At 42.8% G+C, this 22,365-nt stretch overlaps 1 protein-coding gene across 2 annotated transcripts; it reads right to left on the bottom strand.

Annotated features, from left to right (window-relative positions):
- Positions 1–705: 705 nt before the first annotated feature.
- Positions 706–22,311, bottom strand: ahctf1 (AT hook containing transcription factor 1). 2 transcript variants are annotated; one of them, XM_076109788.1, is made up of 40 exons: positions 22,096–22,311; positions 19,761–19,887; positions 19,307–19,457; positions 19,046–19,148; positions 18,280–18,460; positions 17,934–18,141; positions 17,706–17,822; positions 17,231–17,315; positions 16,910–17,060; positions 16,320–16,452; positions 16,050–16,231; positions 15,774–15,835; positions 15,234–15,362; positions 14,948–15,038; positions 14,649–14,738; positions 14,028–14,168; positions 13,657–13,761; positions 13,352–13,448; positions 13,079–13,202; positions 12,916–12,972; positions 12,323–12,469; positions 11,916–12,106; positions 11,588–11,732; positions 11,334–11,465; positions 10,938–11,085; positions 10,567–10,717; positions 10,361–10,462; positions 10,071–10,206; positions 9,734–9,949; positions 8,895–9,543; positions 8,577–8,756; positions 8,281–8,380; positions 7,433–7,554; positions 7,056–7,330; positions 4,165–6,906; positions 3,054–3,306; positions 2,740–2,910; positions 2,564–2,661; positions 2,103–2,188; positions 706–1,939 (listed from the first exon to the last, which is right to left on the bottom strand). In XM_076109788.1, the coding sequence occupies exons 2-40, from the start codon at positions 19,879–19,881 to the stop codon at positions 1,741–1,743; spliced, it is 8,571 nt and encodes a 2,856-aa protein (XP_075965903.1). In that variant the 5' UTR covers positions 19,882–19,887; positions 22,096–22,311; the 3' UTR covers positions 706–1,740. The 2 variants fall into 2 exon arrangements, with proteins under 2 accessions (XP_075965903.1, XP_075965904.1); XM_076109789.1 differs by having other exon boundaries at positions 3,054–3,276.
- Positions 22,312–22,365: the final 54 nt, after the last annotated feature.

Raw genomic sequence — 22,365 nt, 5'->3', positions numbered from 1 at the left:
GGGACTGTGGTGTCCATCTAAGCCCGTCAGGAAATGCCTCGAAGTTTTACTGAAAACATGGAAATGTAGTTTACTTGCTGAAAGGTGGATGTGATCCTGAACACTTGTCTAAACTAAAACAGGAGGTGTAGTAGACACGGCTACAAGCTACAATAAAATATTAACTAGCAGCATGACTAGTAATTCGTTTTTTAATAAAAAAATAAAGGTCAGTATTTAATATGGGACAAAAGACGTTCTTAATTTGTTATTACTCCCAACCCTGGTGTTTTGTAAGTGAAGTGGCGTTGCGGAGATAAGGGTGGTTTCATTTTCACCTTCTCTACCACGATAAATTATAGAAGGGAGACGGCTCAATTTCATCCAGGGAGGTTACACACGTTTACAGCTACATTTATGTCAACATTTCAGTGACTCTCTGAAATCGAACATCACCGTAACAGCTACATTTCTGATATTACCCATAACCTGACATCCAAGATGGAGTTTGATGGACATCTATTATCTGAGGCACCAGCAGGATAAGGTCTCAGCTATTGTGAAGGATAATTAGCCGCTTGTATCTCCTTTCAGTGGTTCGCTGCAGAGCTCAGACAGAAAGAAAAAGGCTCTGTGCTCTATTCACGCCATCCTTCGCCCCACCAAACTAACAAACACAAGCAATGAAGACGGTAAATTGAATTGAACCACTCAACACGAGAAGTATTCAAGCTTTACCATATTTATCAAAGAGCAGTCATCAAAAATAAGACATTCTACATACATTCATCAGAAAATAGCCTATGTGTCAGATGGTGGTTGACATTAATTTAATTAAAACAAGCCTATTAACATGTCCCAAAACAATTTTAACAACGCCAAACCGCTGTGCAAGTCTTTTTTTGTTTCTTTCACACTATACAACATCCCCATAACATAGAGAAACAGTCCAAATCTGATTAGTGTACAAGTCCGTGTCTGCCTCTCTCAGAAAATCACACAAATCGACTGAAATTTAAGACTATGGCACAGGCAATCTAAACAGATGATCAAACACATTCAAGACAGTTAAAATTTCAAAAAGAGCATAATTCTTAAGGATGTATTTATTAACTTTATTTGGAACATAGCAAAAGATTATATACAAATGTATCGGTAAAAATGTTGTCATCTCCACTCGGTTGGTTGCTTTTCTTCTTAAATGGAAAACCAGCAGGCCTCAAAGTCTAAAAAGTAAACAGTGACAAAAACAACAACAACCTAAAACAGAAATAAAAGAGAATGTGAATAAAACCTCTTTATTAGAGGCAGGTTAAGTTCAGTCATTGTTTGTATTAATAGAAGCTTCTAAAAGCCCACGTTGACTGCTTTCCCTTGTGCCGTTCTGTCTCCAGAGAATTAAGTGGATTACGAGGAGCGTTGCAAAATGTCCAACACTAAATGGCAACAGATATGATATCAAGTGAAATCCAGTTAGTACGAGCGGGATGTGTAAACTCCAAAAATATATGCCTCGCTCACGCTGCTATCCACGGGTGTGTTTTGACCTAAAAAATAGATTTTCACGCCTACATTGCTTTTGTTTATTGTCCTGCAGGAAAGTAAATATAGAAAGAGAACCACAGCACTGTGAGGCATTTGAGGAAATAGAACCATCATGAGTTTAGGCATACACTATTATTTGACAGCTCCTGACCGAGGTTGGTTCTAATTGTACGGTGGCTGTCTGAGGTTCACTGGTTAAAACCACCACCAACCTCCTTAAAGTCTCTTCCTCCGTGTGACAGGTTTTGTGAAAACGGTGTCCATTATGCGTTTGCGTCGAAGATTAATGGTTGAGGTCGGGGCGTCTCCCTCTATAATCCTCTTCAGTGCTCGCGGGATCGGATCGGCTGGGCTGGGCAGAGGTGAGATCAGGTCCATCACCGCTATGGGAGGCGGCTCCAAAACTGCTTTTGATCTGAAAGTGAAGAAAAAACAAAAACCTGAGCAGGGAGTGATTTTCTTTAGCCCAAACCAACAGAGCACCATTGAGTGCAAATTGTCCTCAAAAATAAGCAGTTATTTTTTGTATCCTCGGTCTTTGGGGTCCATAAGGTCTTTATCTGAGGACAGGATCTTACTTTGCTGTTCTTTTGACTGCTTTTCTGGTCTTAGAAACACCTGCTGCTTTCTCCACTTCCACAAGATCTTCTGAAGCAATTTCCTCCTGAAAAGAATGATTACAAAATAAAACAAAAACATTTTTTTCAAAAGACATCTCATTCATTAACACTCTAAAGTGTAGTGCATGTCTATGGACCGATTTTGTGACCGCAACAGCGTTTCAAACACGCAAGATTTGGTAATTAAAACGTTACAGATGTGTAGTTGAGATCAAAATGAATGTCGAGCTTTGAGATGGGTGTGGCCCGAGCAAGGGTGCCGGAAGTAGGGGGGGTAGGAAGTGGGGAAGGGTTTTTTAACTTTTAGTTTTTGAGGAAGAATAAACAATGAGCTTAACAATGAGCTCATGGGATTACATGCTTGAGGAACTATGTTCTGGTTAAAACACAAATCCAGCCTCATAAGCAGAGGCACTTACATGAGGAGCAACAGAGGGATCTTTGACAACTCTTCTCCTGCTGCGAGTGACAGGTGCTGCAGACTCTTCACTCGGGCCAGGAGACTCTGCTCTTTTAGCTGACACAAAGACAACACAGGGTTAAAACCATGACAGATGAATGAATGGACAAAGAGGTAAATAGATAAAAAGCTCACCTCTTGTTTTCCTTCGTGAGGGGGAGTAGATGAATGAATGCTCGCCTGGACTAGACTCTTCGGGTTCAGGGACCAGGCTGTCTTTCAAAGGAAGTAGCGAGTGAACCTGCTCTACTGACGACTTCGTACTCCTCTTGCTGGTTCTTACCATCTTTGTGACGACTATTCCTCCTGTAATTTGCATTAAAAAAAAAAAAGAAAAAAAAAGAAAAAGAGTTTACACTTTTATGTCCAGACATTTAAGCTGCTTTATTCTATGACAAACATCTTACAGGGACTAAGATGCAGATATCTGTATGCAGCCTCATACATACCGTCTTCTTTTTCGTCCTCATCCTGAAGTCTCTTGATGAGGGCGTCTGCAACAGGAGTTTCAGAATCCACCTCCAACGGTGAATCCAGTAAGGGAAGGTCTTCCTCTGGGTGATCCCAGAGTTTGTTTCTAGTTGGTCGACGGGAGTTGTTGCTGTTAAGTTCTGGTTCTCTACTTCCTTTCAAATGTTCAGTTACAGTCTCTCCTCTTATCTTCCTTGCACTCTGAGGAAGTAATAGAGGAACCAGTTTCACCTGGGAGTGTGAAATGTCATTAATGGTCAACGATGGATGGATCGGGTTTATCAACATGTAATATGGAATAATGTAAAACAGACAAAAAAGGTGAAACTGATAAAGATATGAGTTTAAACTAATTATTTCTCATATGCATTTGATAGAAAAGTCAGTTGACAGTTTAACACCAAACAAAAATGGCTTGATATGTATCAACATCAGATGATGGTGAATAAGATGAAGCTTTACAACCTCAGTACCTTACCGACAGAAAACATTCTCTCATCTGCTTATCCGCTATAGAACCGACGATGTGAGCACATGCATCCACACAAGAGTCTATGATAGATGATTCATGAGTTTTGAAAGTGGAAGAGGCTTAAGTATAGGGGGGGGCAAAACTTCACCAAAGAAAAAGGAACTCTACCGAGTGCGTTGATGTCTCCCTCAAGAGTCTAAGGCGGTTCATTGTACGTGAATCAGTTTAGAAGCTTTGCTCCATTTTTGTTATATGCCAGTCTCACACAGCCCCCTTTTTGTCAATGGACCCTTTTCACATTTTGACATGTCCTAGTAGGAAAAGCACAGGTGAAATTGATAACATCAACGATGGCCTAGTTAAAGTGTCCCAGTAAGCTATTCCAGTGAGCCAGCATGTACAACACCAGGGTCTCTGCTAAGTGAATGCAGCAATCATGAGTGTTATTGAACACTCCTTGGAAAAGGTCTACTGGCAATAACACAAAGACACACTTGACCTATATGCCGTATTTCAGCCGCCAAAAGGTGTGGGGAACTTTCTGGACCGACCGAATGACAGAGTGAGCTATTAAGCTGCTGGTGGCAGAAGAAAAATAAAAGAGATAGATTACTTACTTGTGGATAGACATTTAGGGTAATCCGGTTAGACTGTCGAGTTGCCCTGCCGGGGCTGGAAGGTTTTTTGCTCTCTTCCTCCTCTAGCAGGGATGGTTCTGAGGGTTCTGTCCGACTTTTGCTGGAGTTGCGTTTGATAGGGGAAGCAAAGACCTCCACCTGGTCCTCCTCATCTTCCAAGATCTCGAACGGTGTTGTCACCACCTCACTGCTACTCAACGTTCTTCTGCTGGACCTCCTCGGAGTGTTTCCCTGAGTGGTCCTGCGTTTGGCCGGTGTGGGAGTCTTGGAGCTTGTTCGTCGAGAGACTTTTGTATCTTTGACCTCAGCCTCTTCCTCATCATCTTCGCTCTGGGTCCTTTGGCTGGTCCTTGTTGAAGTGGCCCTCTGGGAACCTCGCCGTCTGGCAGGAGAAGAGGCCTTGGAGGTTGATGCAACTGTGGTGTCATTATCCGTGGCGTACCCCTCTTCAACCTTGTTATTAGGAGGCTCTATCTGAGCTTTGCGAGTACTTCTTCGAGGTGGGCTAGCTTGGACTTTAGTCTCTATGTTCGGTTTACGTTTTCTGAGTGTACGACTAGGCGAGGCAGGTAACAGAGTGCTTGTTTCTTCCTCCTCCACTTTCCCATCCTCGTCTGACTCCTCCGCTTCCTCTGGGAGGGGAGAGATGAAGGAAACTGTCCTCCCTCTCGTGATCCTTCGTGTTGGGGTGAAAGGAGCTTTCTTTTTCCTCTGAGACGTGGGCGTCTCTGGCACGGGCTGTACCTCTGTCTGACTAACCTGCTTCACAGGTTTCTCCTCTTTAACATCGTTACTCTGTCTTCCCCTGGTTCTTCCTCTTGTTTCAATCTCCATCTTAATTTCCTCCCCGTTATCATCTTCTGTCTCTGCTAAGGCTTTGTGGTCCTGCTGCTTCTCCTCCACGACAGTTGCCGTCTCTGTGCTGGGGGTTATATCTGCGTCCATATTATCATTCCCATTCTCTTCAGGTTCTTCCTCGTCCACAACAGGTGTTGGTTTGTCCTCCTCCTCTCCTGTCTTCTCCTCCTCGGCAGCATCTTTCTCTGCAGAAGCATCTTTGTCATCCATAACTGCTGGGAGTTCTCCCACTGGAGTTGGTCCAGAGACTGAAAGAACTTCATGTTCCTGATCGCCAGCCAACATTACTGCTGGGAGTTCTTCCTCTGAATTTGGTTCAGATGGTGACAGACCTTCAGGTTCCTGATTGCCAGCCAACATTACTGCTGGGAGTTCTTCCTCTGGATTTGGTTCAGATGGTGACAGACCTTCAGGTTCCTGATCGCCAGTCAACATTACTGCTGGGAGTTCTTCCTCTGAATTTGGTTCAGATGGTGACAGACCTTCAGGTTCCTGATTGCCAGCCAACATTACTGCTGGGAGTTCTTCCTCTGGATTTGGTTCAGATGGTGACAGACCTTCAGGTTCCTGATCGCCAGTCAACATTACTGCTGGGAGTTCTTCCTCTGAATTTGGTTCAGATGGTGACAGACCTTCAGGTTCCTGATTGCCAGCCAACATTACTGCTGGGAGTTCTTCTTCTGAATTTGGTTCAGATGGTGAAAGACCTTCAGGTTCCTGATGGTCAGCCAACATTGCTGCTGGGAGTTCTCCCTCTAGATTTGGTCTAGATGGTGAAAGACCTTCAGGTTCCTGATCGCCAGCCAACATTACTGCTGGGACTTCTCCCTCTGTAGTTGGTCCAGACACCGAAAAACGTTCAGGTTCATGATCGTCAGCCAACATATCTGCTTGGAGTTCTCCCACTGCACTTGGTCCAGATAGTGACAGACCTTCAGGTTCATGATCGTCAGCCAACATCACTGCTTGGAGTTCTCCCACTGGACTTGGTCCAGATAGTGACAGACCTTCAGGTTCATGATCGTCAGCCAACATCACTGCTTGGAGTTCTCCCACTGGACTTGGTCCAGATAGTGACAGACCTTCAGGTTCATGATCGTCAGCCAACATCACTGCTTGGAGTTCTCCTACTGGATTTGGTCCAGATAGTGACAGACCTTCAAGTTCATGATCTTCAGCCAACATTACTGCAGGGACTTCTCCCACTGGAGTTGGTCCAGAGACTGAGAGACCTGCAGGTTCATGGACTTCAACCAACGTTACAAGGTCTGCATCACTCTGTTCTTCAGCATATCCTGCCTCATGGTTTGCCCCAGTGTTTTCAGTTTGAATGTCAGCTAGTTTTGCAAGTTCTGACTCTGTCGTTCCATCTACCTCAATTCCATCCAAGGTGTCCATCTCTTTACTCTGGTCCACTTCGGACACTTCTCCAGACAGAGGAGGATCCTGATCATCTGTTCCCAAAACAATAACCTCAGTGTTGGCCTCAAATTCGTCAATAGCCTCCACTGCTGGAGACAGGGTAGGAGGGTTGGAGGACTGTAGATCATTCTCCATAGGCAGTGTGTCGGCCTCTTCATCCCTGTCCTCGTCCATATCCAGCATCAGAGAAAAGCCGCTGTGAGTTTCAGACCTCGGGTCATCCGGCACAATGGTTTGCTGAAGCTCAGGGAGACCCAGCTGAGAACTATCGACAAGGCCACCCTGCCCCTCCACAAGCTCCAGTGGTACCAGTAGAGTAGTAGAGGGTTTGAGCTCCAAGTATGATGATCCTTGCTCTTCATCCTCATCTGCCTCCATCCCTTCTTCATGTGCCCCGAGTCTCACCATCACCACCTCACCCTCCATGTCCTCATCTACCAACTTTAATGGAGCAAACACACAGAATAATTTATTCCTTGATTTATTTTGTGATTGATTGACTGATTAATCATTTAGTCTATAAAACGTCAGAAAATTATGACAATGTCTATCACAACTTTGACTAATTGATTAAGCTCTACATTTGTTACCTTCATCTCTGCACCGGGTGTAATCAGAGAGAACTCCGCAGCCTCCTGCTCGGACAGACTTGGCAGGAAGTGAGTGTGTCCCTGCTGTTCAAAGACTGAACTGGGTTGGAGGGGTGGAAGCCTCCCATTACCCTGAACCTCCTCAATGATCTCCACCTCACTACCAGAGTCTTCCTCCTCCTCATCCTCAGCTTGATCAGACTCATCTACTTCTTCCTCCTCCTCCTCAGACACAGGACTAGAAAGCTCTTCACTATCGTTTACACTCACAACCGCTAGATTAAAAAAAAGAGAGCAGAAAAGTGCAGGTGTGTGAGAAAATGAGTAAAGCGGTATTGTAACAGTGTTAATGTGCATGAGAGTACAATCATCCTTACAGTGGGAGTCTGTGCCAGTTGGCTCGGAGGATGTCACAGAGGCAGTGGATATTTGGCTGGTGAACACCGGCGGAGCTTCAATAGCGGCCTGCACCTCCACTTCAACCTCACCTGGTGACTCACTGGAAGAAAAGAGAATATCTTTTAATCTGTGAAAAACAAAATAATAAACGGTTGAAAGGGCAAGTAAAGGAAACCAAATGTCTACGTCTATAGTGATATGTACACAGTTAACAAAATAAACTAGAATATTTGTATTAATATGGACTATGACCTAAATAATATTTTAAAGTGAAACCAAATAAAATAATTATTCATTTTACTCATGACCTACAAACCCTGAGCAAACTATGGCTCGAGCCCAGGAACCAGAGCAAGAGCTCCGTTATTCTGCTGGCTAAATGAAGATATTTTTGCGCGTAGGCGGGCGCATTCATTAATGTGCATACATGTGTGTGTACCACCCCCCAAAAAAAGAGAGCTCCCCTGAAAGCCCCAGTGTAATTAAACACTGGAATAGATCATGCATGTAATGTTTTTATGCAAATATATCAAACACGGAATGACAACATTCTTTACATTAAATGATGCCTCATTTATCTAAATGTTATACTCGCATTTAGATTTCAAAAGTGGCAGATACAATTTCTGAGTAGCAGACAGTTATTTTATATTAGTTATTTTCAGACTTTAACTGGGTTACTGAAGAAAACAAAAAAACAGTAGAGTTCAAAATATTTAGTGTTACAATGGAAGACTTTTTTTTTCTTATTCAATTATAAACATCTGAGAAATGGAGTTTTTGATGGCTTTTAATCGTGTTATAGTGAAGAGAAAAGGATACAGACCTGTTGAAGGACGTCTGGGTCTGTGATGTGTTGTGGATTCCTGAGCGGGTAAGTGGAAGATCGCTGCCAAACAGATGTCTCTGCACAAACTCTGTCAGATCTGTTGGACAATACAGAATCATAACATCTTAGTCATTGTAAACTTGGTATAATGCGTTGGTTAATATGTAATAAAACAAACGACTTTCAGAAAAGCCATGCGTTACACCGTGTTGTCTATATTAATCACCTGTCTAATATGAGGTGGTAATATCTTGTGATTTTTAACAGTATAAATCGATCATTTAAAAATAGACCTGTTGATTGCTCCAGTTCCTCTTCTGGATCATTTGTGGGTTCAGTGGCTGCAGACGGTTTCAGATACTCAGTGAACTCTGTGGATTCAGTGGCTTCTGTCTGGACGTCCTGTCCCACTCGTAGATCCGGAGATTCAACCTCAGGGCCAGAGCCCGTGCTCTCAGTCACCTGGTTACAAACTAGTAGCATACAAAACATTAAATATCAGAGCATAGCACGTCTTTATATTTTGTTGCTGGGCAGTACTGGTGTGACGCAACACACCGATAATAAAAAAGTTGAAACAAAACTCAGAGGAAATTCTGCAAATGAATTACCTTGATTGTGAATAGAAATCTCCACCTGGTGAAGAGGTGCAGCATCTTCATGCTCGCTAACTGACTCAACATCCTGTTTGTCCTGCTCTTTGGACTGAACATTTTCTTTGTTTTTCATCTCCTCTTCAAGACCAATCTCCACCACGCCCTCAATTGTTTCATCTTCCTTCACCTCCTCTTCTCCCCTCTCTATGTCCTCGGATGTCAGGAGAGGGGTTTCTTCAGTGGTTGGTGAGGTCTTTTCCTCTAGCTCTTTGATGTTCACCGTCACTACCTCTTCTTCCTTCTCTGTAGCTGTATGCCCCTGTTTCACTTCCTGGTCCTCTGACATATCAGGAAGAGGTGCATCATAATACTCTAGAGTGGTGTCTGTTGAACGTACAGATATCTGGCTGGAGTCAAAGCTCAGGATAAGTTGTGCTTGAGTTTCTGGAGAGGCTTCATGGATGGAGGATGATTCACTCTCAAAGCATCTCAGCTGTGGGGAGGGAATACCACCTTCTAGAGGCAAGAACTTCACACAAGGCTGTTCCTCTAACTCGTCTCCATTCTCTTCCTCCTCAGCAGGCTGTGAGGACCAGGTCTTATGTGTCACCTTGGACAGCATGGGGCCTCTGGTCAGCAGGCTAATCTCACTGTCTGCTGCCATCTAGAGAGGAAACAGTTCCAAAGAGGATTACAAAATACATTTTATCATAGAAACAAAACCAAACCTACCAGCTGAACAAAGATGAGGATAATTGATGAGAAGTGTGCCGATACTGACTAGTAAGCACAAACTAGTGAGTTTTTGTGTGTTTGTTTTCAACACACCACTCCTATCTAGTGTTTGGTCTTACCCCATTGGTCCATCGGATGCCTTTCTCCGGTTCAGGAGATTCTTCCTCTTCGATGAAGGTGATCCGGCTCTCTTTGCTGCGGAGTGGGGGGGTGATGGAGCGTCCTGGGGAAGCAGACGGGGTGGCGACGGGTGTGGGCCTCAGGCTGCTGCGCAGGATGGACTGGGGAGTGAAGGCTGAGAACACAGGGCCAGAAGCAGCCAAGGCCCGAGCTCGCTGAGAGAAAAAAAAAACATGAAAAGTGTAAGACAATATCAACAAGCTCCAGGAATACAACGTTCGACTTATTTGAACTATCCCGACAGGGTAAAGGATCATGTGTCAAATTCTTACTCACCTTGACAACCTGCGGTGTTTGCAGCAGACTGAGTTCAGGGGCCTTGCTGATGCTCTTTGGAGAAACCCAGGAGTTGGGAGATCTGAGAGGAGGCCGAGGGGTCTGACAGGAGGGGTGAACCACCAAGTCCATCAGCCTGGTTCACAATGAAGAAAGTCATTATTTTAGAATAATTGTTTTTGTGATGTAAATTATCAAAACAGCTGGTATTCTTAAGTGTGATTAAACGTAGTAGTAATGTTCAAAAACACTGATTAAACTATCCTGTTAAACTATCCTGTGTAGAGTACCTTGACTTTCGTTTGGCTGTCATGGTGATGGGAGTTCCCAGGAAGGGCTCAGAGAGGGCCATGGAGGAGGTCTTGGGGCTCTGAACACCAGCTGCCCAGGGGCTGGCAGAAACAACATTGAAATATTAGAAAATAATCAAACAAGTCTAAAATAATTTAAAAAAAACAATTCCCCCTTAGATGCAATTCTGGTACTGCATGCTCACCTCTTGGCTGGGGAGGACTGTGGTGTAGCTCCTTTGCCCATCCACACCTCCTCAATCTTGGTCAGGACATTGTTGATGAAGCCGGCCCTCGACATCACCTTCTCACTGGCGGAGCGTTTGGTGATGGTCGACAGTGGCTGCGGCCGGGAAACTGGAGCCGTGTGTAAATATGTTATTTAGATTTGTAAAAATGTTGAAGCTGTTGTTTACATTACACTAAAACTAAAATAACAGACACTATGGTTGCAAAGAAGAAAAATGTTACCATCAACTATTAGTAAGTTTGTCTCACTCACACACACACACACACACACACACACAGACACACACACACACACACACACATGAATTCAAGTTGAGCGTCTCCTTACCTTCTCTGTGGACGGCGTAGGGATGCTGGTAGGGCTTTGCTCTCTCCATGGCCAGTTTCCTCTGGACTCTGGGCAATACCTTGCCATACTGGTCCAGTATCAAGTTTCTGGTGTTGGACCGTTCTTTAAGCTTTGGGTCTCGCTCATTCTAGGAACAAAGAAGCAAGAGACAGAGAAGTGGTTATAAATCGAATGGGATGCAAGTATCTTCTTTCTATATAATCATATAGTGACAGTGATGCACAGGAATTTCATATTTGGATATAGCATGTCTAAATCGATAACAATTCATTAATACAGTTGATTCTGAATACTATAAATGTCACATACTGTATATCAAGATACTGCTGTGAGAATTAGTGTAATGCTATGCATGTGTGTGTGTGTCAAACATACCACCATGTTCATTTTGAGGCTGTGGTTGAGCTGCAGGGCAGGAATGTAGTTGGCCTGCTGAAGGTAATGAACCATCAGTAGTTCTCTGTTCTGGAGACCACCTGTACCCTGGAGAAACTTCTCCAAACTCTCCTGAAACACAAGCCCAAGAGTTTTAGGCATCCACTTTATATGCAAAAACACCAGGAAAGGTGAATTTAAAAGCAGAATAATGACAGGTTAGGTTTTTAAAATCTCTCTCATCTCTCTCCTACCTGCTCAGTGAGGCCCAGGGGCAGTTTGAGCAGCTCCTTGATGAGGCCCAGCTCCTGGCAGCTCTCATACAGGAAGCCCAGCAGCTCTCCCATGTTGAGGCGATTTGAGTGCTGCCGTAGCAGGGACCACGCCTCTATGAGACACCTGGAAGGAAACACTGCGTTAATAAAAGGTAAGACAGAGATAAAACGAGTCATTGGATTGCCGACATGCTCGTTTCCTTAAACAAAAAGCCTTTTTCTTGCCCGTGTTTCACATATGCATACGTTTTACCGACAGCAGAAACTGCTGGTATTGCTGCACAGTGTCTTTTCCCTTTGCTCTTACCTGTTGTGTAGCAGTACAGACAAACAGAGTTTGGCCTGGGAGGTGGAGGAAATTGGGGGCTTCGTAACATGGAAGTATCGTAGTGCGACTGAGTGTTGGCCCTGGCACATCAGTGCTTGTAGGACACGCTCATGCTGCCACTCAAACTGACACTGAGAGGCAGCTGGATGCAGGAGCAACTCGAATGAACTCTGATCAGGACAAATAAGAAAAAGAAAGCATACAATTTGTCAGAAGAGGTCGTAATATTAATAGTAAGTATCATTCATGTTTATACAAATGTTAAAATGCTAATACTGATGTTCCATTTCTCTTTAAATACAATAAAACTCTTTTGTCTGGCACAACCTCTCTGTATTCAAATTGACATCTTAAAAAAGTCAGTCAAATATTCAGCCGGTGTGTACCTGGTGGTCACGATGGTCCAGCAGCCAGAGGCCTTGTACTAGTTTCACAAGTCCAATAGGGATTGCAAAAGCTGGGGGGAAAGACTCCACTGAACTTCCCTCCTTATTGGGGAAGGAGTACATAACATCGAGCAGCAGGTAAATCACCTGGAACAACAGGTCAAGGCTTATACATGCAGGAGGCTTAATCTAGTGTATCATGAGGAGAGTAAGATTTACAACTATGGCCGAGGTTACTTGATTGAAATCTTAACATGGTTTTGAATGTTGGATGATTCATTTTACAGTTCTTAAAAAAACTGCAAAAACATAAATGGAAAACAATCATAAATAATCTAATAAAAGCTGTGATCTTAAATCTGACTGTTTTTACATAATGAAACCAACATGATTAAAATAAGAGTCATTACATACGTTCTTTTGTGTAATGTTAAAACAGTGACACGGCTTCCTAGAGCTGTACACCCACAAAACATATTTTAAACAAGCAAATAAACAGCTGAAGCAGCAACCCCTGAATTGAAAAAATAAATCCTGGAGCTGGCCATGGCTGACATTAACATGACTTTATGACATTAATAATTAAAGGATACGAGTGCATTTTTAGCAGCTTCATCAATATTGTCCAGTAGATAAATGTCCAACAGGGCCTGTGGATAAAAGAGGTATAAACTCAATTGTTCACACACGATAAAAGCAACAGATGCAAACTCGATTTGATATAGATTAGACGGTACATAATAAAATCATGCTTACGTGCAATGTAGGTGGTGGGTATTGCCCTGTCCCACCCTCATCCCTCTTCCACAGGTTGGTCAAGCTTTCGCCACACTGGCCAACCAAACCATCGATCATCAGGCAGTCTGCACACCACTTGCCCCTAAGGAGACCACGGAGTGTGTCGGCATTAGATCAACTCAGACTATCATCATCATCCAAAAGTAACAGGTATTATTTATGAAAATATTGGTTAGCTGCAGTCCTAGATGTGGAATATTATGTAACATTCTTCAAGCAAAGAATACTCACTTAGCCAGCCTGGTGAGCTCCTCTCTGCGTATTGTATAATAGTTGCTGATGACTGAGTGAGTGTAGAAAGGCCTGGAGATCTGGAGAGCATCGTCGTCTAATGGGGAGAACAATTACAAAAGAAATTAAAAGAAAAAGAACCTTAACTGTAATGAATAATTGTTTACAGCAGCCAGGCTTTTAATGAGCGACACCTCATGCAGCCAGCTAAGGCCTTGAACTTTACTCACTTACTCTGAGAAATTGTTTTGTGTGAAATTGCCAGTAAGGTTTCCCAAATAATGTTTATGCCAGCAACAGCTTACCTGATCCTTCAGGCAGCAGACCGGTACGACAGAACCAGAGCACCACCTGAGCGTACTTGGAAATCAGACTAGAAACCAAGTTCTTGTTCATCAGACCCGCCAGACCTGCACCACAAAAGAATAAGCAAAACAACAACTTCTTGGTTGCTTGATATGGCTGATCAAAGATATATCTTAAAGTGTATCAAACCATAACGATATCAATTTAATTGAAATCAGTAGACATTAAAAAAAACACTTGCACGAGTGTTTCTTACAGTTAAACACAAATGGGAAATGAGAAAAACAGGTTTGTGGGCTGGCTGAACCTGTTTTCACTGACATCACAGGGAAACATAACGCTTGCTCATGTGACTGTGAGGATATTGCACCTCTTTGTGTGAGCTCCTGGGCTTCACTGAGCAGACAGTGGAAGATGGTGCTGAGGTTACTGAGCAGTCTCTGGCTGTGCTGGAGCAGCTGCATGGTCTGAGGGTCTGTGAAGTTGGATGAGCTGTCAAACAGCGGTGCACCTAGAGCGCGCGCACACACACACACACACACACACACACACACACACACACACGCACACGCACACGCACACGCACACCATGTAAATAACGAATCATTTACAATATCGACAAGGCGGACATTTGCTCCTTGGTTAAATAATACTGTACTGTAAAAGATGAAGTAGTCACTAACCTGAATTTACCGTGCCAACATATTTGATCTAAAATATTCAAATGCATCACCCGAGTGGTCACAAGCTGCCAAATATAAGGTTTGTCAGATGTCCAGTTCTTGACAAACACTTACATTTATTAAGACTTAATAAGATCACCTTGCAAATCCAAAATTGATCAATGTTAAAAAAAGTAAACATTTTATCATTTTTAGTATTGTGTAGAATGGATTTACAAAATTAAAAAATAATAATTACTGTCTAAACAACATTCTATATAATTCAGAATGTAATTTGATTAAAAGTATAAAATGATATTTAAACATACAGATGCCATCCAGTTCCTCCTTGGTGTGAACCACTTTGTTCCAGGCCCAATCCAGAATGTAGCGCAGGTTCAGTGCAGAGCCCGGTTGTTCTGTTTAAGAGGGACAGAATTATAAGCTTTATTTATGTAGAGGGACTTAGCAAAGATGTAAAACTATGAGAGTGTCTATGTGTGAGATGAAGCCAGAGAGAGAAACACTGAGCCAACGTCTTCACCACATATTTGCGGGCGTGGTTGCTATGAGTCTTGATCAGCAATATAAGAAACAATTTGACAGTTAAATAAGAATGAGTCCTCACCTTCTGCAGTCCACTGCTTGATACAGCCAGTGATCAGTCCCAAGGAGCTGGTCTCCACCGCTGTTGACAAGATGGCATCCAGCTGCTCCTCCTGAGGGTCCAACATAAAGGTACAAAAGGTACAAATTAGTATCAAAACTTCTGAATACATATTTCTGTAATGTAAACTAAAAGAGAGCATTCAAAAGCACCAAGAACCCCTTTGTGTCAATAAGTACTTCTGGAGACCAAGATGTCAGCTTAGTGGTGTGTGTGTGTGTGTGTGTGTGTGTGTGTGTGTGTGTACCTGAGAGAGGCTGGAAGCCTGAGTGTCAGCCAGGCGAGATGAGAGCAGGCCGGACATGAGACAGCGAGAGTAGCTAGTGGAGATGATGTCACTGGAACAGGGAGCAGCTTTCTTCAAAAAGCTCAGGGTCTGGTGTCAATGAAGATGGTGCGGTGTAATAGAAGCCTACTTACATTATTCACATATTTACATCCTACTTCAATAGTAAATATTGTGTAGTCTCAGTGATAAACATCATATACTAATTAAAAAACAAGAACACAAAGAAAAGGCTGTAGGTTGAAGTCTACGTTTGAAATGATATAAAAACTAGTGGTGCAACGGTTCAACAATCCCATATTTTGGTTTGTACTGCAGTGTTTGGGTCACGGTTTCAGTTTGCTTTGCACATTAGTGAGAAGAAAAACCAAACGTTCTGTTCATAAGTCACTGATATAATACAGCGACAAATTCACCTTTTTATAATTTGGATCGAATGTCATAAAATTTATGTTGAGATACAAATTTGTATTGATAGAAAAATCAAAACAAGAGACTTGCCTCTTTCTGATACCCAGAGCAGGTGAAGTGCACAATTCCAGAGTTGAGCAGGCACGTAGCATCTGTAACATGGAAGGGGGGAAAAAACAAATTAACCGTATTAGTAAAATTATATTTCAACTACAAACCCGGGCATGTCTGCACAAGAAAATTCCAGATTTATACAAACAGGTAACATCAATACACAGCGATAGAACCTGGAAAAATGACAGACCTGGAAGATGATTTAATATTGATATATTGATATATTGTGATACATATATTGTCTCCACCTACCAAAGTTATATGTGGTGGGGTTAAAGTACTGTTCTGGTGGGGGGCAGGTGAAGGGCAGGCCCCTGCTCAGGCTGCGCTCGTGCACCACCACATCCAGGAGGACATGTTGAGACACCATCTGCACCACTGGGTCCAGAGACCAAACTGCCAGGTAGGGACAATTTTGCAGAGACTCTCCAGTTCTGACAAGAACACACAGTGGAAAAACAGTGTCACAGTAAATCAACCAAGAAGCTTCTTATGAAGTTATGAATTTAGTCTCCACGGTACCTCAAAGAGTCTGGCATCTGTGCGTGGTACCAACGGTTGATGTCAAAAATCCCTATGTAGGTAGATGGGGTTCCCTGACCATAGACCTTGACTTGCCAGCTGAAGATAGACACACTGGTGTCCGGAGATGCAACTGTAATTTGGGTGATGAGGGAGGAGGGAATGAGAGAGAGGAAGGGAGAAAAGTGTGGATGATCGCTGAAGTGTTAAAAAAAATAAAGGCAGGTAAGACAACTGAAAGGAAGTAGATACAGTATGCAAAAAAGGGAGACAAAGAGTAGAACTTTTCTCCATCGTGCAGTAGATAGTGGTAATAGAAACAGTTTAATGAGATCACCCAATGGTATAACCGTTTCAATTGTCCCTTATTACTCCTTTGACAACGCTAGCAATGGCGAAGCATTAACCATTAAACTCTGATTGGAAATGCTTAAAACCTGCACTAATAATGCTTAAAACCTGCACTAATAATGCTTAAAACCTGCACTAATAATGCTTAAAACCTGCACTAATAATGCTTAAAACCTGCACTAATTGGCTCCCTACATACTCATATCTTCCATAGGTAGTTTCAGGGGAAGCAGGCTAACCTTCATTCATGCTGTCATCCCTGTCAGGGTGGGGTCGGAACTTCTCGATGGTCTGGCAGCTCAGCAGGCGGGTGTTGGTAGCCTGGGTCCTGAGAGGGAAAGCTGTGCCACTTAAGTCCTGACTGTACCGCTCCTCGCAGTACTCCAGACCCTGAAAGACCCAAAGTTAAGGAGGGAGGAGAGTAAATAAGGAAGGTAATTGTAGAGTAGATTTGCTAGGACTGCGACAGAACCAGACAAAGTGAAGATTTCACTAAGGGAAGAAAATGGAGAGAAAATATTTGTGCAATGTGTGGAGTCATTATTTTAGGCACTACAGACCTCATAGAGGATCTTCCCAGAAGTCAGACACTTCCTTTCACTGAAGGCCATCTGAAGCAGGCGGAGGCTGACCATATCTCCCTCACTGTGTGGGAGTGAGAGGAAGCAGAGGGAAAAAATAAGAAGTTGGCAAAAACAAAAACACACACTTTGCCTCGATGGAGTCCTTAGAAACACAAATAATGTCAATTTACAAGAATATCATGCTTATAGAGCCAAAATGTAAGCCGAACGTCCAGGTCCTGTTCCATAGGTAAGAAACCTCATGGTCATTTTATAAAAAGCAATCTCTAGCGGCCTTTAACAAACTCTATTTTCCATAAACCCTTCATTATTTCAGACTGATGAAATAAATGAATGAGATATTGATTTGAGTTACAGAAGCTAGTGGAGCAGCTATGTGACGCCATGACTTTGCCTGTTAATATTCAAAACAAAGAACATAGTGAAACTGAGTTTCTTATGTAAGACTTACAGGTCCTGAGAAGACTGGGCAGCCCAGAGGTAGCAACAGTTCCTGGGGTCATTTTCTGGCTCCTGAAAGGTGAAGGCATGCACAGGCACCCTGCCACCCTCTAACTGGGAGTGGTATCTACACATGAGAGAGATCAAACACAAATTAACATACACATGATACTTTTTTGTATTTAAAATGTACCTATCAATTCTTAAAATAACAATGTATTAAAATACAAAAACTCACTCCTTCTTTAGGGTTTTCATGTTCCACAGCTGTAAGTGTCCATCTGAAAACCCCACAGCCAGCTGGTTGGTCCTGGAGATATACTGCAGAGCTGTGGCTCCAACTCCACTGGGCCCATGAAGCTGGAGACAAAGATGTCTGCCCTGCCTGGTGCTGACTTCTCTCAGCCGAGGGATCTCGGCAGGAGATTTGGTCACTACCTGCAGGTCTGGGAACGCAGAGAAAATAAAAAAAGCGAGATAGTTTTAGATAGAGAAACAAACGTGTGTGGCAGGAAAAAACATACAGCAAGACATAAACATGCAAACACAAATAAACCCAGCGCTTCGTCACACAAGCTAATCACCTGAAGACTCCAGTTCACTTTGGCTGCAGGACAAGTCGTCGAGACAGAGGTCCACAAGCAGAACATGACCGAGATCCGTTACAACAGCAGCAATGCCAAAGAACCAGCGTAGACTCTGGTGAAGATGCTGCGTCGAAGTGCTTGCTCCGCCATAACTCACTAACGGCTCAATAGCTGTAATCTAAAGAGGAAAGAAGGGAAAAAAAAAGACAGATGTTGATGAGGTTTGGATGGATAAGATATGTTTTTAGTTTGTAAATACACATTTTGAATTTATCAATCTCTACTTTATTATCAGCCGACACAAAAATCTGCTCTTAAAACAACAAAAAAAAACTACAAATTCATCTTTAAGGAACAATGTCAATAACCAGAATATAAAGCTGTAAGCTGACGTCAAGGAATGAGGTGTTACTATGTATTGAAAGTGTACCTAAATATTTGCATGTGCTGTGTTAAGTTCTTTTTCTGAGAGTTCATTGTAAAGACTTGTAAAGCAAGCATTAGTCTGGGTCAGGTTGCTTGCAATTATTTTCCCTTACAAGAGAAAAGACACAATTCTTAATGTTAGCAATGTGAAAAATATGTCTGATTTCTTAAAAAAAAACATCTTCTACCTCCTTGGACTGCTCAATCATTTTGTATATTCTAATGACTCAACTGAAACCTGGGATATGTCGCTCCAAGAATTTAGCATTCACATTCAAAGCATGAGACCAACTCTACCAGATAAGAGTAGAGGAGACCTGAAGCGCCGCCAACTCACCCTGCCTGGTATAACCACAGCTTTAACCACCCTCGACAGTCCCAAGTCATAGAGACACAGCACGCTGCCCTCTGCTTCCTCCAAGCCAACGAGTAATCCAGACCTAGTAACATAAAAAACAGTAAAGGAGTTAGCTTTTGACATTTCCTAAGCACCGTCATTAATATCTAAAAATCTAGTAGTAGTTAATAGTTAATTTCGATTGATTACAATCCACATCAAAGAGTGATAAAGACATGAATAGTAAGAGACAGCTCTGACCGTTTGAGCCAGCTGAAGTCCTTGGCTGCGTGGACACAGGGTGGGTGCTCGCCTCCACCGCTGAAGCAGTACGCAGACAGACGTTCTCCTGTCACTGCATGGACAACCTCCAAATGGGCGCCACAGGCCAGCCAGGCCAGCCCGCTGCGGCCTTCACACAGACAAGGAAATGAAAGGTAAGGGGGTTATGATCCAGGACTATCACCAAGCTAGGTTCCATTTAAACAGAAGTAAACAGCTAATGAGTTAACATGCGACCTGCAGCCATTTGTAAAAGCTGTTCTTAAGACACAACTTAAATCTAAGCATCACTAATTTTAAATGGAGCAATCCAATTTAGCACATCAGTCATTTGAAACTACACTGTTTTACTTGTGTACCTATTTGCCATTGCAACTAAGGATGGAGGGAAGAAAATATACATTTATAGGGAGTATTGATCAGTAAGGCTTACCAACAGTGAACTTCCCATGTAGCACAGAGTCTAGAGTGATCTCATCCTCCCCGAGAGCATCTTTAGTAACTTCTGGGAACGGCAGCAGGCTGCTGGTGACTTGGGCAGTCAGGTCATGCATTGTTCACTGTACAAACAACAACAACAACAACACAGGATATACAGTATGTTAGAAACACCCTGCCCTAGATACGTTCATCAATAAGTTCAAGTACAATGATAACCTGTGAAAAACTCTTTTTGAGCGCTTCCTACGTTATAAATCTACTTTGGGCTTTATCTGCTCGACAGGCTTTTACAGCACAAAAGAGGTCTTTCTTTCAAACCACAGTTGTCAGGAAACACGCTGTCAGCAACCTTGCTGACAACTGGTCCTGCAACTGGGTTTGCTTTCTAATCAACAACGACCCAGGACATACATCTGTTTGCAGATGTGACTTCTGACACTGAGTTCTGATAAAGTGCTAGAATAAAGCACTATTCAAATAATTGTTCATAGAAACCCCAGTGGATTATTTGAACCCCTCTCAGACTGACTGATGATGCCCATACATTTTTAATTTATCTTTTTTTAAATCTTTTTATCTGTTCCGATTTAACAAAACCGTGATATGTCAACAGTACTGAATGAATAAAACAAAACTATTACATAGTTGCCAGCTTCACACGTTGAGAATAACAAAGTTCATGCCTATATTTAAATTATTTAAGTTAAGCTAAAAAAAACAACACTTATCTGAAAACATGTTAAAACATGTTTGTGTGTGTTTTTTTTTTTTTTTAAAGATTTGCTTATAGCTGATGTCATTAACTCTGGCACATGTTTTACCCTGTGTTGTACCCTGTGTTGATTTCTATTTACGCTTTTGTTATTACCATTTCTAGTCTGTAAATGTGTATGATGCCCATCGGCCTTGTTGTTGCACTAGTGCTCATACAAGATAATATTATCTTCAGCAGTATGGTAGACACTGTGGAGCTTTCAAGGCTAAATCGACCTGAATAGAAATGTGCCCGTCAGTTTCAGTGTGCTAGATTAGACCCAATACTGCCCTCTGTGACCACAGGGCAGAGCACACAGTGGATTCAAGTGAACTCCCGCGCAACGAGCCTGCCACATGCCATGACGTGAAATCAACATGTGGACAAATTATAAAAATGACCAACTATACAGGCACATTGATGCACTTAAAAGCGTGGCCGCTATGTTACAGACTATTGACAAATGCAAAGATTCCACGACAATTAACATTATTAAAACAACAAATCTGGTTTCAGCAAAAACATCAAGCGTTCACGTGTGTCAGTATTAGCGCGTGACAACCCGTAAATAACTCTCGCCACTTTATGCAACTTTCAAATGTCATTGTCAAATGTATCAGACGATATTTGGACGTTGTGGAGGGTTAAACGTCAGTTAACTGGCTAACCTGAGCTCGGTTAGCATCTGCAGAGTGGAGATTAGCTTCATCAACTGCTGCTTGACATGATGTAAACAAACCAACCATCTCTTTCTTTAGCAATGTACAGTGCTGTTAAACACCGGCCACAATAGCAACATATGGTTAATATGCTAATGTTATTTAGTGCGGAATAAGGTCTGGTAGCTGCCTTAACGTAAACACTTCTTTCAGTTCATTAGTGAGCTACCTAGTTAGCCTGCAAGGTCACGCAGAATTACAGTTTATCCGAGTTCACCATTTAAATTAAGATAGTTGGCCCAGATATATGCATACATGGTAGTACTTATTTCACTTTAAGTGTGCCGTTAACTTATTAGATACGTGCTCCAACAAATCAACTAACTAGCTGATTAACATTTAACTCTAATGCTAGTTGAGTCTGGGCGGCTAGCTACAGGAGCTACGTTGCTACTTTCGTGTTATTAGCTCGCGTTAATGTTAGCAAAGCATTGAGTACGTTAGCGTTGGTTCTTCCGTGACAACCTGGAGAAACGTTACTATTTCACCAGAACCAACATCACACTACTCTTGTCTTTAGCGAACATCGCTTGAATCTGGTAATTTAAGCAACGTTACAGGCAATTCAGTGGTCTCGCTTTAGCTTTAGCTGGAACAGTGCAAACGTAACGTTACTGTAGTGTAACGTTAGGCTAGCAACACAAAACTCACTGAGCTAGCTTGTAGCCAGTGTCAACATCGCAGTACAGCCGATCTTCGTTTAGCGACCGGTCAACTCTTACTGTGGCGTTAAATCTTTTAGGAGGATTTAGGCAACACAAGCGAGTTTGGTGAGCTAGCTCCGTTGGATCTCTCTCAGCTACGCGTGTGAACGTGATGCAATGTGCCGCTAGCTGCTACCGACGTTAAGTTACCTGTCTGAGGATGTCGACGGCTTTATCAGAGCCACGAGTGTTTTGTTTTCCTTGACGAATCTCCCGATTACTTTCCCCCTCTGTCATAATCCGCTCCTTCTCATGCGTAGAGCCCTCTGGGCGCTTCAATCGACTGACAAGCACGATATGCTCCCTCTGACTTCAGGCTTCCACAACGCGTAGCGCCATTTCCACGATTGGAAAGTGCTCCATGAACTTCTTCTTCGTCGGTGTTGGGAGAGTGAGCATGGCGATCACTCACTGCTGCCC

Source organism: Anarhichas minor, unplaced genomic scaffold (assembly GCF_050575085.1).
Source record: "Anarhichas minor isolate MPS153535 unplaced genomic scaffold, ASM5057508v1 ptg000042l, whole genome shotgun sequence".
In the NCBI taxonomy this organism is placed as follows: Eukaryota; Metazoa; Chordata; class Actinopteri; order Perciformes; family Anarhichadidae; genus Anarhichas; species Anarhichas minor.
The sequence above is the reverse complement of the archived record's forward strand: the minus strand, read 5'-3'. Positions and strand labels throughout refer to the sequence as shown.